The sequence below is a fragment of the Chenopodium album genome, chromosome 19 (assembly GCF_948465745.1).
Source record: "Chenopodium album chromosome 19, dcCheAlbu1.1, whole genome shotgun sequence".
Taxonomy (NCBI): Eukaryota; Viridiplantae; Streptophyta; class Magnoliopsida; order Caryophyllales; family Amaranthaceae; genus Chenopodium; species Chenopodium album.
The window spans coordinates 5,537,344-5,556,260 of record NC_137852.1 but is presented as its reverse complement, the minus strand read 5'-3'; the positions used below and the strand labels follow the sequence as shown (position 1 = coordinate 5,556,260).

At 35.4% G+C, this 18,917-nt stretch overlaps 1 protein-coding gene, 1 long non-coding RNA gene and 1 pseudogene across 3 annotated transcripts; 1 reads left to right on the top strand and 2 right to left on the bottom strand.

Annotated features, from left to right (window-relative positions):
* Nucleotides 1–2,930: 2,930 nt before the first annotated feature.
* On the bottom strand, nt 2,931–6,952 carry LOC145593869 (receptor-like protein kinase FERONIA pseudogene; annotated as a pseudogene). Its single transcript, XR_014102808.1, has 3 exons — nt 6,308–6,952; nt 4,673–5,229; nt 2,931–4,482 (listed from the first exon to the last, which is right to left on the bottom strand). The product of XR_014102808.1 is annotated as a receptor-like protein kinase FERONIA pseudogene (transcript).
* Nucleotides 6,953–8,229: 1,277 nt separating this feature from the next.
* On the top strand, nt 8,230–9,631 carry LOC145595866 (uncharacterized). The gene is made up of 2 exons (XR_014103027.1): nt 8,230–8,529; nt 9,360–9,631. It is a non-coding gene; the product is annotated as an uncharacterized LOC145595866 (long non-coding RNA).
* A 3,864-nt stretch (nt 9,632–13,495) lies between these two features.
* Nucleotides 13,496–17,417, bottom strand: LOC145595361 (receptor-like protein kinase FERONIA). Its single transcript, XM_081651759.1, has 3 exons — nt 16,397–17,417; nt 15,561–15,968; nt 13,496–15,183 (listed from the first exon to the last, which is right to left on the bottom strand). Exons 1-3 carry the CDS (start codon nt 17,224–17,226, stop codon nt 13,641–13,643), a joined length of 2,781 nt encoding a protein of 926 aa, XP_081507885.1. The 5' UTR covers nt 17,227–17,417; the 3' UTR covers nt 13,496–13,640.
* Between the last annotated feature and the right edge of the window lie 1,500 nt (nt 17,418–18,917).

The following is an 18,917-nucleotide window of genomic DNA, read 5'->3' as shown; positions in this document are numbered from 1 at the left end:
AATAATGACAATTTTGTAAATAATGATATTTTAAGAGTACTTCTGAAAGACAATATAGTACTAATGAACATTCTCAAAGTACTATATATGATTTCAGTAGTACAAAAGACACTTTAAGTAGTACTTGAAAAAAATATATATTAATAGTACTAATAAGATTTTCAGTAGTACAAAAGGCTATGATGTAATTTTATAGGTAACCCTCTTTAGTGCTCATTCTCATGGCTTGGATAAAACATTAAAACCACTAAAATTGCCTATATTATTACTTCGTATTAAAAGAGATCAGATCGGCCACATGCATACATAATCTTCGGTTTTAGGGCCTGTTCACATTTACTTAATTTCAGTTCAGTTCAGTTCAGTTCAGCTCCAATCAGTTCAGTTCAGTTCCAATCAATTCAGTTCAGTTCAGCTCTTAATTTCCCTCTCACATAAAATATTCATTTCAGCTCAATTCAGTTCAGTACAGTTCCAATCAGTTCAGTTCAGTTCAGTTCAGCTCCAATCAGTTCAGTTCAGTTCAGTAAATATGAACAGGCCCTTAGTCATATTCATTTTGTTAACAAATACGGATCGGAGTAACATCACACATGTAGTACGATCTACCTTAATACTTAGTGGTTATACTCGTAGAAAAAGTTCATATACTTGTTCCATCTTCTCCAATAATATAAAGCAATTCACAATTTCACATGCAATGTAAAACTTTCACGAAATTGTATGGGTCCATTGCATGCTCCAATCATACAAGTTACTGAATAATTGTCTCTCAATATGGCAAACAGTTTAAAGTTTAACCATTAAATTAAAGTTACCAGCTTTCAAAAAAAAAAAAAAAAAAAAAAAAAAAGGTTACCAAGGACGACGACCTTTTACTATTCAAGATAATTACATGATCACCTTTTTTGCAACTTGGTATATGGCCATACATACAGTCATCATGCTAGTGAGTGTAACGCTTTACGTTATAATTAATCAATCAATTCAATAACATGTTTTTATAGTGAGGAAGAAATTAAAGTTCAACATTTGCATGGAATTTGCTCTCCACCACTTAACGTACTCTTGATAATATGATTAATATCTAACTAGAGGACCATCATTTACACGAACATGGAACTGAAAAGAAAAAAGTAAATAATTATAAAGCTGGCTAATTGTATGGGTTGATGGCGTTGATCTTGACTCTTGAGTCTTGACTCGTTATAATAATTTAAACTGTCCTTTCAATTCAGCACTCTCAGTATTTTGTAAACCTATAGGTACCTCAGTTGACACTAAATCAACTAAGTGCAGATGTAGGACCACCTTTTCGGGATCCTACTTTGTATCGCAATTTAGCTAGTGCTCTTCAATATCTCACTTTCACCGGACGATATTGCGTGCCTATGCGATACAACAAGTGTGTCTTTTTATGCATCATCCCCGAATCTCATTATGATGCATTGAAATGCATTCTGCGTTATGTTCCGGGTACCATTGATCATGACTTACATTTATATGCATCTGCTTCTCATTGTTTGACTACTTACACCGACGCTGATTGGGGAGGTTATCCCGATACCCGTCGTTCCACATCGGGTTATGGCTACTTTCTTGGGGACAACCTCGTTTCTTGGTCATCTAAGCATCAACATACTTTATATATATCAAGTGCAAATAAAGCAGAATATCGAGGTATCGCAAATGTTGTCTCTGAGGCATGTTGGCTTCATAATCTTTTACTTGAGTTACATTGTCCTCTTCAACATGCTACTATTGTTTATTGTGATAATGTCAGTATTATCTACCTTTCTATTAACCCGGTTCAACACCAACGCACCAAGCATGTGGAGATGGATATTCATTTTGTTCGAGAAAATATTGCTTTGGGACAAGTTCGGGTTCTACATGTTTTTCTAGCTATCGGTTTGCGGACATTTTCACGAAAGGCCTACCACGAGAATTATTTTTGGATTTTAAGTCTTAGCGTACAACTTCCTCCCGCTATGACTGCGGGGGTGTGATAGATATTATAGTTATAATAATATTTTTTGTAGATTAGGATAATAATATTTGTATATTTTCTGTATCCTTATTGTACTAGGATTACGAGTCTTGTAAAACTTTATATATATTGATCAATAATACACAATTCAAATCGAGGATTTTTCCCGGAATCCAACATATCTATGTGTGTATATATATATATATATATATATATATATATTGTGACTCTTCTACCTTTATGTCCTTGCTTTGTTTGTCAAGTTCTTTGCTCCTTTAATTTTACTTTTCTTTATTTAATTTACTACTTTTCTAGTCACTTGATTAGCTTTACTTTTAAAAAAAAAAAAAGTTAGTGTTGAAAGGATGTTATTTGGTTTCTTTTAAAAAGAAAAAGATAGGTCGGGTTAAAAAGACTAATATACACATACCAAAGACTAATTAAGCTTCTTTTTCACCCTTTTTTTTTTTTTTTCCCTGAAGGGCTGTTTTTCACCTCCTTTTTATGCAATTCTTTTAATGAAAAATTAGCTCAGTTTAGATAAGGGAAAAAAACTTACAAGTACAAAGGCTTGGTTACCGGAATTCAATTTACAATCATTTTTGATATTTTCAGATAATTCCATCTAAATGAAGTTAGGTGAATAGAAATTAGAAGTATAGAATGCCATTAGAGACAAATCAGATATACTGATGTAGTGTAGCTTATAGCCTTATAGGATGCATCACATGTATTGTTATTGCCTAATTTGCCAAGCCTTAAAACAACATTCCTATACTCCATGAATTGAAGTGATTTTAATGATGCTAGTTGCATCTCTTACAAGTATACAAGCAATCAAACCAAGGCTAAACAGCAAAAATTAAAAATTACATGAATTTGTTTAAAATACAGTAAAACAAATAATTTCTTGTAATAATAAAAGATACAATAGATCGATTCATCTTGTTGTCCTCGGATCAATGATCTCAGAAAAGACTTAACCAAGCTTGGTAAGATATTCCGAAGATGAACTCGTCGTAGATTTACTACTGTCTATATGCTTCTTTGTAGTACCTTCGACAACACTAGTTTGAGAAAAGTTTGTTCCCAAATTTGACGATGTATCATAATCTGTAAAACCAGCATCGATAGCACTTAAATAATTATTACTTATATCAAAACTTTCATCTGGTGTACCATTTGCAATGTTGTTATCCTCCGCAGTTTCTTGAAGTTGTAACGCGAATTCTAACCCCCACACCACGTCTCCCATCGAGGGACGCTCAATACCTCGATCACGAACACACATGTTAGCTATGTCACCGAACTTCCTTAGACTTTCGGGTGCAATCTGCCCTCTTAGGTTCGGGTCTACAATTGTATGGAGGGTTCCTTTTTTGTAGTGACTTCGTGCCCATATTGCTAAGTTTGCTTGTTCTTTGGGAAGGGTTGGGTTCACTGCAGCGCGAGCACATAAAACTTCAAACAAGACTACTCCAAAGGAGTACACATCGGACTTCTCAGTTAATTGGTTTCGTTGATAGTATTCGGGATCCAAGTACCCTACACTCCCTTTGACTGCGGTGCTAACATGAGTGGTACCGGCTTTATTAGTATGGTCAGGTCCAACCTTTGAGAGGCCAAAGTCGGAGACTTTGGCCGTCCACTTGTCATCAAGGAGGATGTTGGTAGACTTGACATCGCGGTGGATAATAAGTTGATTTGCACCCGCGTGAAGGTAGTGTAGGCCACGAGCTGATCCTACGCAAACCATAAGGCGTTGCTTCCATGATAATGAAGAGTTGTTATTGTTGTCGATTTTCTCTGGAGATTTGTAGAACAAATGATCTCGAAGGGTGCCTTGTGGCATGTACTCGTAAACTAGGATCATTTCACCCTCTTCTTCACAATACCCTATCAAGGACACCAAGTGTACGTGGCGTAGTCTTGAGAGCATCTCGATCTCAGTTCGAAACTCTCGAACCCCTTGTTTAGAAGTAGAATTAAGTCGTTTGATAGCCACTTTGGTAGCTCCACCATCTATCAAACCCTTGTAGACCTTTCCAAAGCCACCCCTGCCTATGACCAAGTCCTCGTCGAAATCACGAGTGGCAACCCTGATTTGGATGAACGTGAAATGGCGACAGAGGTCAGACGGCAAGGATGAACTCATGGTGCTAGTTGTCGCAGACCCTAAATCAAACGAAATTGGGGCCCACTTATTCTTGCTTGCGGTGTTTGTGTCCATGTTTTTTTCTTTCTTTGCCCTTCGTTTATAGACAATCAAGCAAGCAATTAAGAAAAGAGAGATAAAAACCGTGCCACCAATTGCGACGCCTATTATCAGAAGGGAACGGCGGTTTGATTCTTTTCTATGTATTGTTGTTGGAGGACTCGACAGTTGTGGTGCTTTTGGTGGGTTAGGAGCTGCTAGATTCGACACGCCTTGCCCATTTGATTCACTAAACTTCATGATCTCCAAACCATTCAAAAAGACGTCTATGACACTCCTACAAAAAAATTAAACACAATATGCAATGATACAATATAATTAGGTTACGGATCCACCAAACGTGTTATGTAGATGATAATAGGATTTGGACAATAATTATAAGCCAATAAACTTAATTTAATCATACTGCTATATATGCTCTATCAAAAAAAAAGTTAATTGAACACAATAAAATGTAAATTACTTACGAATAATTCCAAGGTTGCAGATCAAGCCTTAAAGCAACTTTGGTTCCATTCCCGGCACCACGACCACCACCACCATCGACTCGTATGACATAATCGTTAAACATAGCAACCCCAACACCCCCTGACAACGCAAAAACATCGAGGCCTTTATCCGCCACTAGACCATCGATGTACACGTTGAACAATTCCATATTACTCCTTATATCAAGATTCCTTTGACATAAATGGAGTCTTACCAGGTAATCGAACCCGGGATCTACTTCAAAGCTCCAACTTAGATTATTTCTCAACTTCATTTCTATTAAATAGTCACCCATTATCCTCTCCGTAGCATACACCAAGTTTGGTGCAACACATGCAGAGATCAACGTGTGGTAAACCTCCGGCTCGGTCCCATATAAGAGCCCACCCTCCTTTCCTCCTTTCAATTCTCCCGGGACGAGGTAATTTCCGTCTTTGCACCACGTGCGCCACATGCTGCAAGAGTCATCGTTAGGGCTAATATAAACGCCACCAACGTTCAGACGGTAAAGAGTTTGCAACGCGGTGGTATTATGTGTAGGGGTGTACATAAGTTAGACCGGACCTGAAACCCGACCTGATCCGGACCTGTTTAGACCGGACCGGAACCGGACCGGTAAATTCAGGTCCGGTCCCGGTCTGTAAAAAACATGGATTCCGGTTTTCAGGTCCGGTCCGGGTCAAACCCGGGGGTTTCAGGTCCGGACCTGAAGACCGGTTTTAAGCTCTATTTTGTAAAAAAGTTCAGCATTCCCTTAATATCCTACTAAACCCTAAATGCAACACTCATAGAGTCATAACCGTCACTTCTAATTTCTCATTTCCTTCCTCCTTTCTCTCTCTCTTAATTCTCAATCATTCTCTATAATCTCTCTCCACCCACACAAACTGGCAAGGTTGCTGCCGCCGGCTGCACCACCGTCAACCCACTGCGACGTCAAGCACCAGAGCTGTCACTGCTGCACCGTCGACCCACCAGTCCAACACGCGACCCAGCCCCACCTCTTCACATTCGGCCCTCCCACTGCGGTCATTCGATCGGTCACCACAAGCTCTAGCGCGTGACCGTCCAAGGGTCCATTACGAGAGGCGAGATCCACCATTAGTCCCCGTAACTGATTACAATTCTAGATTATTCAATTTTTTTTTTTTTGGATTTGTTCATTTTAATTAGAATTAAAGTTTAGGCTTATATGCTTAGTCTTCTTACGGTAAGTTTCAAATTAGATTTGTAATTTAAATTTTATTCTCTTAATTTGGGTTCAAATTTTACTGAATTTTTTTTTTTTTTTTTTTTGAGAAAATTTTTTACTGAATTTTGATTGTTGATACTATAGTAATATTTACAAGTATTAAATGTATAATACGGAGTAGAATACATTGATATTTATTCAATTTGTGAATTTGGAATTTTTTTTTTTTTTTTAAATCTATAAGGTGATTCAGGTCTATCCGGTCCAAAACCGGGACCGGACCTGATTGTTCAGGTCTGACCCGGAACCGGACCTGTCAAATCAGGTCCGGTCTCCGGTCCTTAAAAAATCTTGATTCAGGTCCCGGTCTCAACAGGTCCGGTCCAGGTCCGGTCCGGTTTTGGACCGGTGTACAGCCCTAATTATGTGGAGTGTATCCTATGCCAGGATTAGAGAGGTATCTCAACGACGTCGTTTTTGTAAGATTAACATATAGCCCTTGAGGAATTGGGACTATTTCAATGGCATTTATAAAGCCATATTGACCTCCATCTCCTGGAGTAAAGGTTAAGTTGAGGTGGTTTTCGACGGTTACAACGTGGAATTCCATTATAATTCGTTGTGTATTAATATCATTTGGGGAGTTAAGAAAAGAGCTAAAGTTATTCAAGAGGATGATGTGTTGGTTTGCTCTTAGAGAAACAAAGAATTCGGAGTAATGGATGTTGTTGTAACAAGTCAATGTTGTAAAATACAAGCGTAAGAATTTGGGGCCAGGGGAGAGCTGGAAGGTGTAGGTAAGTGGTGATCGGAATAATCGAGCCGTGTCATACAGATGACCTTGCTGGCTGGTGTTCCTGGCGGTGGTGGAGATGGTGTTTATGTTAGGAGGAGCGAAATCGGGATCGTCGTCGCTCTTCCACACACGGTTGTCCGCGTCAGAGTTGACGACAGTAGTAGACTTACGGATGCCACAGCTTATAAACAGTGGTTGTTTAACAAGAGATGATAATGCTGAAGAAATTGCTATAAGGTTTATGATTAAAAAGATGTAAATTGTGTTCATTTTTTGAAATTTTGTTGCTAAATGTATTGGTATGTGTATGGATTTTGGAAGATTATATAGTATATTGATGACTTAGGTTGATTATATTGAAGACTTTAGTTTGGAACTTGACTCGGATGACTTTTCAAGGATGAGACTTCAACATTTACAAGCAACTACTGCTAATTCGTTTATGAGTTTTTTTTTATTTTCCCCCTTTTTTTTTTTAAGTGCAATAAGTTAATCTTTAGTTTTGCTATTTAGATTTCAATATATCTACACAAGTAGTGTAGATGTTCGTTCGTCTCCCTATAGTGGAGTGTCTCCCTATGGTGAATTCGTTAGTTTTTGTTAGTTTAGTTGTTTGTTTATGTTCGTTTAGGGTTTGTTTGTGTGTTAGGGTTTATCAAAAAGGTAATATCTTTTTGCCCTATTGTCAATTCTTTGGTAAAGATTTGTTCGGGATCGCAACGGTTGTCAAGTTTTCAAATGCGTTCAGGCGAATCAGATGAGAATCATCATTACGGCTACAACAAATCGTTAGACTGTCTCTTCGAAAAAAAATAAAAAAAAGGAATAATATACATGTATGATGGATGCTCTTTTAATCTGTACTCTTTCCGTACCTAAATTGCATTCATATTTATCTCTATTATGTGAGGAATAAATTCTAGAAATAGGAATGTAATTTAGGGATAGAGGGAGTTTTTATTTATTTATATATTTAGTTTACAAAAGCACTTCTAATTTGCTTTACAGAAAAGAGAGATAGGTAAAAAGAAATTTATTGAACACAATTGGGTCCCAGAAAGTGACAGTATAAATGATAAACACAAATACAATTAACGTGTCAACTAAAAATAAACTTTCAAAAAAATAATACTTTCTCCGTTTTTTAATACTTACAGCACTTTTTTAAAATGAAAATGTCACAATACTTGCAACAAACTATAAATGGACAGATTTTTAGGAAAAAAGTTGTACGAGTACTATTTATTTCTCTTATTTAAAGCACATGACCCAATAAATTATACTCCAAAAACCTCTCACCCTAGTATATTACATTATGTAAATTCCACTTTTCTTAAATATCGTGAACAAGTGTGTGTTGCAACTATTAAAAAACGGAGGAATTACATAGAAGGATTATACTCCGTATTACTTTAATTTTTTTAAAGAAGGATATAGGGGGCCGGAAGGGGGCATAACCATGTTATTCCCTTTTAAAATAAAATAAAATCTTTACTCGAGTATATATATAGATATACGTTGATGGTAATATGACCAATTAAGTTGTGGAGTAGTCCATATATATTACAGCGAAAGAGAGGTGAGAGATATAAGATATAAAAAAATGCCGTCGATGAAGATGATGTGTGTTCTTCTTGTTGTTCTACTAATCAGCTATGGTACTGCAGAAGCTGGTGACTGTGCTGGCACAGCCTCTATGGGGAGCAAAAATCCGAAGAAATATATAAAACCTGGAAAGCGCGGTTTTACCACCAACAACGGCTGTCTTCAACAAGGAAATGGTAATCGAGAGTGCCAAGCACATTCATGTAGTCGCGATGTCAAATAATGCATTAACTTAGTTTTGGGTAAGTTCTTGTTTTCTTCATTATTACATATATAATGTACTCCATTATTTTCAATATTAATAATATTGTTATTTCATGAAATTGATTAGTGTGTGTTATTTCAAATTTGTATGTCCCATTAGTTCCTTACTAATCACAAGTTTATCTGATTTATTGTCTATATATTTTGACATTTAATTAGAGTGTTATTCTCTATTTCTCTAATTTGGTAAGGAAATTCAAGAATGGTGGTTAATTAAAAAGTTTTTTGTGATGGAAAATTCATTCTCTTTAATGTAAGTACAAGTGAAGTAACATTAACTAAAATGTACTCTCACAGTCTCACCTACTGATCTACCCTATAATAGGTCGTCTCGTAAGATTAAATTATGGTGCAGATAATAGATATCCTATTTTTAAAAAGATGGATATCCTAGTTTATATGGATTAAACTTAAAAATCCATGTCTGCCGACAATTTCAAACCGTGTTTATATATTGAGAGCATTCACAATAATAAAAAAAATAAGATTACATAAGAAGAAGAAAAAAAATTGATAAAGCATCACACTATTTTTTTTTTTTTTTTTTTTTTTTTTTTTCTTTTTAAAGTGAAATGTTATCTTATGTGCTACTCGCCTAAGATCTGGTGAGGCTATCAAACATAATCATATTTCATTGCTCCCTCCTTTTAGTGTTGTGATACTCGCATTTAACCTTTTGTAAATCATTATATTAATTAATTTTTGTTTTATATATAAATAGCTTAAATTTCTAGTGTGGTATTTTAATTGGAACAAAGCTTTACATGGAATGTTCTAAATTTCTAATTAACTATGATTTTTTTCCCAGGATGATGCACATTAATGAGATAGATGACTCATCGATGCTGTATTATCTCTCTCGGTTTTATTGTATTAGGACGGTGGTGATGCGTGAGAAGCTTGGCTGTGGGTGTGATTGCCTGGCCTTGGGAAATAATGCTGGTTGATCTGATCTCATAATTAAGTGTTGAACTTTAATTTGTTAAATTCATCTGTATTTGTCTAGTGTCTACTAATATATGTGTAGTAAAGACGTAATTATGTTGGATCTTATTCGGAAATAGATTTGTTTGCTGAGAATTTTCAAGATAAGATGATTTCTATCTAGGCAAATGCTACATGCAGCCCTAAAAATTACATATAAGCATTAATTAGATACAAAATTTCCTTATATTTAAATACAGTTCTTAATAATAACTCATTTTAAAATAACTCTATTAAGGACACCAAGTTCCTAACTCACAAATAACCCTATCAAGGACACCAAGTTGTACATCTCAACACTTAACCATGTTCCTCAAAAAATAACCCGATCAAGGACACCAAGTTGTACATGGTGTAGTTTCTAGAGCATCTCGATCAAACTCATTTTGAACTCATTAGCATTAACCCCTTGTTTTGAAGTAGTGTTAAGTTGTTTGATAGCCACAATGGTACTATGGTAGTTCAACCACTTCGCATAAATAGCCGGGGTTGTTAAACGTCGCTCCCCTTTTACTAGGCATCGCTCGCATATTTTTTAGGATTTTTCATTTTTATCCCTATCAAATAAATACCCACGACTCACTCCACGACACTCACAACTCTCATACTTCACTCTCATACTAATATACAAAGATTACAATAATAATATACAAAGATTACTAAAATACAAAGATTACAATAATAATATACAAAGATTACTAATATACAAAGATTACTAATATACAAAGATTCTAATAATATATAAAAGTTACTAATATGCAAAGATTAATAATATGCAAAGATTACAATAATAATAATATTAAAAAAAATAATAAAAAAAACCATGACATCCGTCCAAAAATTTTAAGTGGATCCTAATTTTTTAGGCGGATGTTTTATTTCAAATTTTTTTAAAAAAAAGTACGACGACTTACAGAATCCTTCGACAAAGCGTCCGGTGTCTGAATGTTGTCGTCATCCATCGTCCTATACCCGTCACTAATGCTTAATAATTTTTGGTGGTGGGGTTGGATGTGGTGGGTCGGGGTCGGATGTGGTAGTGTTGGGAATGGTATTACACCATTATACACTACAACTTACACAAAGGGCAATATCGTCCTTCCATGTCAAAAAGCGAGCGTTAGTATGTAAAATGAGAGCGACGTTTAACAGTTCACATAGCGGGTCCACCCTTTCCTATGATCACATTATTGTCGTCGAAATCACACGTGGCAGCCCTGATTTGCGGGTGTGATGGGCTGGCTTCGATCATATGCGGGTGAGGGCCTAGGACCCATATGAGAGGGTGGGTTCGTTAGATTCTTAGGAATGTATAGCAAGATTTCCATTTCATTGATTCAACTTAAATAATTGGAAATATATTTTATACTATGCAGCAACACATCATCCAAGATGTGGAAAATGCTCCATATTACTTGAATGCAGGGAGTATAAGCTATGATTAGAAAAAGTAATTATTTTATATAGTAGTATAAATTGAAATAATTTTACACGCGTTAGTTTTACAATTAGATATTTTAACTAAAACCCAAAAAAAACGTAATCTTTGTTTACGCTATTTACATATATTTGTTTGATTTATTATTATGATTTGACATGCCTATGTTGTTTATCGGCTCAGCTCAATCTTATTTTCTTCGTTTCCTATGATTGCCCTAAGTTCTAAGATTTTAAGTATCGAGTATGATATTATTTTGTTCTTTTGCTTGTTCTACAACAGGATGTTGAACTTCAAACTTTGGTAAAAACAAAAAAAATTGAAGCTATATAAATTTGAAGTTGCGTGATCTTCGTAGAGGTTAGGTAATGAAAGGATGAGCCTGTTTCATACAAAGTATTTTACATGAAGAATGCTGTCCTTATGACATGGCTTCTCATTTCACCAATACACAAGTTTTATCCCCATATAAATTTTCATCTACTTAAGAAAATAATTTTACAAAACAATATATGAAGTATATAATTAGGTTGCTTGTCAACTTACCTCACTAGTAGTTTCAATTTCACCTACTGACTACTGTACTAGCGTTTGTGTCTTATTAAACTAGCGTGCTTAACAGAGCTTTTATTTTTATTTTTTCTCTATTTAACTAAAGGCCCAATTTATTCAAACAAAGTCCAATACACCCCTGAACTGGGCTTTTGAATTGTGGGTCAATCAGCCCAAAGGCTTAAAAATTAAAAATCAATGATTTTGGTCAATAAAAGTGACATTTTTTTTAAAGGGCAAGGCTCGGCGAGCGTAATTATTAGAATTAATCAAGAAACATTGATCTCCGTCAAGGCAATCAAGCCTTGCGGAACATAATCAACAGATACGGTAGTTTGAGAAAGGAAGGAAAATTGAGGGGGAAAATAATTTTTTTATAATTTTTTTTTTAATTTTTAACTCACTTGACAGTCAATGGCGGAGCTCCAGTGTTGACCACCAAGAAAACTCTCCCAAGTACCCCTAAAACATAATACATTTTCACTTAAAAGGTCCTTTTACAAAAATTTGACCACTTAAAAGTCCTTTTTCACATATTTCTCTTCATAAAATTTGTACCTGTCTCCATGTTGCAATATTAGAGAAATAAGGGAAGTATCTCACTTTCTCTAAAATATTTTAGATTTGTAGTATATAACTCCAGTCGTACAAGTTAATGAATAATTGTCTTGCTCAATGTGTCAAACAATTTCATGTTGTAAGTTAGCAAGTACAACGACCATTAACTATTTGTTACGAATATAGGAAAATATATTATAGTGAATTTGTGATATATTTTCCATATACTCCATAAATCTTATGATATTAAATTTAGGATAATAATATATTTTAGTGATATTTTAAGATAGATTTATGAAAATTTATATGATAGAGTTTTATATTGCGTAGGTTATTCAAGACAATTCCATGATCATTTTTTTGCAATGAGAAGCTTTTGCGTGTCTAATACATCTAACAATAATAATATATAATCTGATATTAATATCTTAATAATCTAATGTCATATATTAGATTATTAATGTCAGATGTTAGAATATTAATGTCATATATTGTAATAATATTGTCAGATTTATTGGATTTATCGTGAATTCGACTCAAATTTTCAATTTTTTTTTTTTTTTTTTGGAATTGGTATATGGTCCTACATACAATCACTATGCTAGTAAGTGTAACGTTACAATCAAATAATCAATCAATTCAATACCATGTTTTATAGTAAGGAAGAAAATTCAACATTTGCTCTTCACCACTTAACGTACTCGTGATAATATCTAACTAAGAGGACCATTATTTATATGAACATGGAAATGACAAGAAAAGGTAACATTATTATAAAGCTGGCTAATTGTATGGGTTCGTTGATCTTGACTCCCGAGTCTTTATAATAATTTAAACCGCCCTTTCAATTCATCACTTTCACTATCGATCTTCGTATATATTGAGCCACTTGTAGGACAATTCTAAAATTTACTTGTGACTCTTCTACTTTTATGTCCTTGCTTTGTTTGTCTATTTCTAATAATTCTATGTACCTTAGCTTTCTTTTACTTTTCTTCATTTCCTACTTTTCTAGTCACTTGATTAGTTTCACTCTCAAAGAAAGCTACTCTCTAAAAGCGAGTAGAATTTAGAATAACTAATGAAAACAAAAAGTGAGTCGAACAAAGTTAGGATAATGCAGGATTAAGTACTCCTTTCACCTTTTTTTTTTGAATCAATTTTTTTCACCTTATTTCTATGCAATTATTTTAAGAAAAATAAGCTCAGATAAGATAGGGAATAAAAAATTTTACAAAGGTTTTGGCTACTGAAATTCAATTTAAAATTTAAATAGTTTATGATAATTTCATATAAATGAATTTAGGTGAATATAAAGCTTACTTTGGAGACATGTTTGTTATTGCATGCCTAAACCAAAACTTAGAAGAAGATTACTACTCCTGAACAAATATTTTGCTCAAAGGATGAAGTGATTTGTAATAAAGATGTATATATCTCTTATACAAGTATACAGAAAGAAGCCAGGCTAAAAGGCAAAAATAAAAAATTACATGAAAATTGTTTATAATACAGCAACATAAATAGTTTCTTGTAAAAAGAAAAGAAGGAATAGATTCATCTTGCTTTCGGATCAATGATCTCAGAAAAGACTGAACCAGGTTTGGAATCAGCAAGATAATCCGAAGATGAAGTCGTCGTAGATTTACTGTTACTGTCCATTAACTTCTTTGAAGTACCTTCGACAACACTAGTTTGAGAAAAGTTATCTCCTGAGTTTGTCGATATATCATTTTCTATAAAACCAACATCAAGAGCACTTAGATAATTGCTACTTAGGTCGAAACTCTCATCTGGTGTACCATTTGCAATGTTGTTACTCTCGGCAGTTTCTTGAAGTTGTAACGCGAACTCTAACCCCCACACTACGTCTCCCATCGAGGGACGCTCAACCCCTCGATCACGTACACACATGTTAGCTATCTCTCCGAACTTCCTTAAACTCTCGGGTGCAATCTGCCCCGTGAGGTTCGGGTCTACAATTGTATGGAGGGTTCCTTTTTTGTAGTGATTTCGTGCCCATATTGCTAAATTTGCTTGTTCTTTAGGAAGGGATGGGTTCACTGCAGCGCGAGCACATAAAACTTCAAACAAGACTACTCCAAAGGAGTACACATCGGATTTCTCCGTCAGTTGGTGACATCGATAGTATTCAGGATCTAAGTACCCCGCACTCCCTTTGACTGCGGTGCTAACATAAGTAGCACCCGCATCAGTATGGTCAGGTCCAACCTTGGAGAGACCAAAGTCGGAGACTTTGGCCGTCCACTTTTCATCGAGAAGGATGTTGGTAGACTTAACATCGCGGTGGATGATAAGGTGTTTTGCACCCGCATGGAGATAATGTAGGCCACGAGCTGAACCTAAGCAAATCATTAGGCGTTGCTTCCATGACAATGATGTGTAACTTATTTGAGGGTTATGCTTATACAACAACTGATCTCGTAGAGTGCCATTTGGCATGTACTCGTATACGAGGATCATCTCACCAAAGTCTTCACAGTATCCAATCAAGGACACCAAGTGCACATGTCGTAGCCTCGACAACATCTCGATCTCAGTTTGGAACTCACGAGCTCCTTGCTTCGATGTCGAGTTAAGGCGCTTGATAGCCACAGTAGTGGTTTCACCATCGATAGTACCCTTGTAAACTTTTCCAAACCCACCAGTTCCTATAATAAGGTCTTTGTCGAAATCACAAGTGGCGGCCTTAATTTGGGCTAATGTGAAATACCGGCAAAGATCAGACGGCAGTTTAGAAGCCACACTAGCTGTAGTTGCCGTGGAGCCGGCAGAATCAAATAATGGTAATATCCACTTTAACTTGCTACTCTTCTCCGTGGTGGTTGTACTCACGAATTTTTGCTTCTTATTCCTTCGATCATTGATGATACAACATACAAATATCGAAAGTGAAACTAGAGTCGCTCCAAGGATGCTTCCGATGAGTAGAGGCAATTTTTTTGATTTTCCCGGTGTTTGTGTACTAATAGGAGCTTGTATAATACTTTTGGGGGGAGCAGGATTTGGTGCAGCAAGCGAACCATTTGTTGAGTTCAACTTGAAAATCTCTAGCCCATTGAGCAACGCATCGTCATAGCTAAATGCAACACAGATTATCAAGGATATCAAGTTTTGCAAATTAAAATTGCTTCAGTCAGAAATTGAAGTAAATACTTTTAAATACTCAGATTTTTTTTAATTTAAAATTAAAATATGTAGCAATTTTAGCAAGGCATAATCCTTCAAAATAGTTGTACAAGAAATTTTGACATGCAACCGTTGTAAACATATGTTGTACATATACTAAATTATATTAACAAACAAATTCGTTTAACTTGTCTATTTTAATCTACTCGCTTAGCTTAGATAGACACAGAAAGTATGGGGAAATTTACACATGTATAGATTAGTTGCGTACTTGTTCATTTTATTAATTGTTTGTTGAAAAAAGATGAAATAGAACGAAGAACTTACTATGTTTTATAATCGGGTATAAGGGTCACCGAGAGAAGAACTCTGCTCCAGCTACTAGTTTCATTGACAAGAAATACAAAATCTCTATGTATTGGAATGTACAAGCCGCCAGCAACAACAAGGACATTCATTTCCTGCCAGGCCATTTGATTGTTGATGTATATAGAGAACAATCTTAGGTTAATACCGTTGAAGCTAGGGTCTAACTCACAAAAATGGAGTCTGACCAGATAATTAAATCCATTATCAACCTCGAACTCCCATGTCATGTTCTGCTTTACGCTTTTATAATATGGTCCCATTGTCCTCATTGTGCCGTAGACAAGAGAAGGCGCTATTACTGTGTAATTAGGGATAACTTTACTATTATTGAAGATAACTGTGTGGCTTGGGGTGCCGTTATAAGAACTGTGAATCAATAACACAAGAAAAATATTTAATGTTGTAACATAACATTACCAAATTATAAACGGGAAAATTCAAGTTTATCAATTTGATTAACAAAATTTGTTTATCAAATGGCACAATTGTAAATAAATCAACAACTTTTTATTAAATATGGGTCCCGCTGTTGTTGATATATTTACGAAAATGTCATGATGACTGTGCATTTATGTTGTTTTATTTACCATTTTGCTATTTGATAAACAAATTTTGTTTACCAAATTGATTAACTGGGACTTCCTCAATAAACTACTTTTGTATAACAATACCTTATGATTGGTAAAGGTCTTAAGGTAAAAATTTCATGTTCGCTAATGTGTTGTCAAATTATAACACTTTATTTAAAAAAAAAAATCGTATAATTACAGTATAGGAGAAAGAGAAGTAGTTACCGCACAAAGTTATCGTCATTGTACCAAGTCCGGTCAATCCCAGTATCCTCAGAAGGTTCCACAGTGTGTCCACCAACATTCAACCGTATAACATTTTCCATAGCTAAAGAGCTCGGAAAATCATAATTTCCCAGATAATTGTAAAGACCACCTTGAAGGTAAGGAATTTGCTGGTTAACCGATGACCGGTTAATATACAGCCCCTCAGGCACAGATATAATCTCTACGCCGTTGATGAACCCGAACCCATTAGGACTGCTTGGAGAGAAGGTTAAGTTGATAGAATTTTTATTCTGATCTCGTAATTCTTCCACTGTGACGTAGATCTCCCTCACAAGGCCATTACTTACTTGCGCAGTGGTATTTCGGTTGGCTTTAGCGTTGGAAGCAACAAGGTATGCGCTGAAGTTGCGTAGTACTTGGAATCCATTTATTAGGAGATTGAGGGAAGATTTTTCGGTGTCAATAAAAGGGTTATTATAGATTGTCAAGGTTGGTGGGTATAAGTAGAGGCGGACGAGTTTAGGCCCTGAAGAAGAGACGTGGATGGAATAGGTGACACTGTCTCTAAATATTCTGGCCTTGTCATATGGTGGATTCACTCCCACCGCCGTAGCTGATGTGCTAGCAGCTACGGCGGATGGTGGAGCAACGAGAAAATCTTCGTCACTTTGCCATGTATGGCCGCTGGGTTTGGTGGAGGATTTAGGAAGGCCAAATTTGATTAAATAATGGTCTTTTGGATGGTACGATTGGTAAGAGGTAGCGAATGGTAAGAGGACGAGGAGCAGTAAGAAAAATGAAGGGAGAAGTTTAGGATGAATAAGCATGGTTGATTGAATTATCTTCAGAAGAAAAATTAATTAAGGATTGGTAGTGCTAATTAGGATTTCCTGGGAATTGAAATTTGAGGCTCATTTAGAGTATTGTAGCAGAGAAGTTCTTGGTTTTTGATTCATATGTTTACTCTGGAACTCAATGTTTTTCTACGTTTACTATTCAAACTTAAAAGAAGATTTTTTTTTTTTTTTTTTTTTTTTTTTTTTTGTGGATACCTTTAACTCTTGAAGGCATATTACATGGAGACTAGTTGGTTGGTATGGAGTAAAATCTAATTTTTGTGTCATTGTTTTTAGGAAATTTTGACAATTACCACCTTCTACTTTGGTCATTTTAGCAATTACCACCTTGTATTTTTTTTTTTGAAAATTACCACCTTCTCTTTTGCAAAACACTAAAACTTACCACCTTCTCCCCTTTTAACTGCCATATGACGTCACGTAGGGCTCACCAGTTACCTTCCCCTCCCATTTCCCTCCTATTTATTTTTCCTAACTCGATTCTTACTTCTCAGTCACTATTTTTCGCCCAAAAATTCCACAAATCTTCATCTCTCTCCTCCTAATCAAATTTAATCAACAATTAGCTGTGGTTGCTGCAACATGACTTTGATTCCGAAAAGGCTGGTATGTTTTCTTCATCATAATCTTTGTTTTTTGGGGGTATCAATTTCTGTTAGGGTTTGTGGTTGCGATTTTGGGGATTATGGTAATGTAGTTGAAATTAGGGTTTTACGATTTCAATTAGGGGTTAGGGTGTTCAATTGGTGAACTAATTAACCACAATTTATGAATAATTACCTGGTTCTGTAACTTATAACCACAAATGGTGAACTAATAATGAAGTAATTAACTAATTAACCACAATTTATTTTTTTTGCAGACTGAATTTCACATCTGCAAGTGTGGGTATCCTGCTTCGAATTTGACTTCGTGGACCAAGCAGAATCCAGGGAGAAGGTTTCAAGCTTGCCAATTTTATGAGCAGGACACTGATAGCAGGGGTTGTGACTATTTCAAATGGGTGGACCTTGAAATGACTGAATGGCAAAAGGATGTGACTAATTCACTCATGGCTGATGTGAATGCTCAGAAGCTGGAGTTGAGGATGATGAAGAAGGAACTGGATGATGTGAAAGCTGAAAAAAGAAGCCTTGCACTTGAGAATGAAGCACTGAAGAAGGAGGTCGAGTTCATGAAGAAGCATGGACTCATGCTCCCTGCATTTTGCTGTGTGCTAGTGTTTGTGGTTGTTGTTGTCCTTCTGTTTAAGTAGTTCTGGTAGCTTAGGTTAGTTGGTTGTTAGAAAAACCTTGTTGGTTTTTTTCTTTTGTTGAATTAGGAATGAATTAGGCAATGTTTTGCCTAGAATGAAGTGTATTGTATTGAATGAAAAAAAATGTATCTTTTGGATCCTTAAATGAAAAATGACACTTTCATTCACTTTCTTCTGTGTTGCTTAATGCTTTTACATTTTGTATGCAACATAAACCAAATAAAATGAGCATATAAACCATAATGGGCATGCACTTTAATTAATCATGGTAATCATAAGATTGTTCAACAAAATACCATTGTTTCCAAAAGCATACATGTGGTGATATAACCATTGTTCCCAAAAAATTACAGACCACTTAAGTGCATTAGAAATTGTTAAAACATACCCCACTCCTACTTGTACA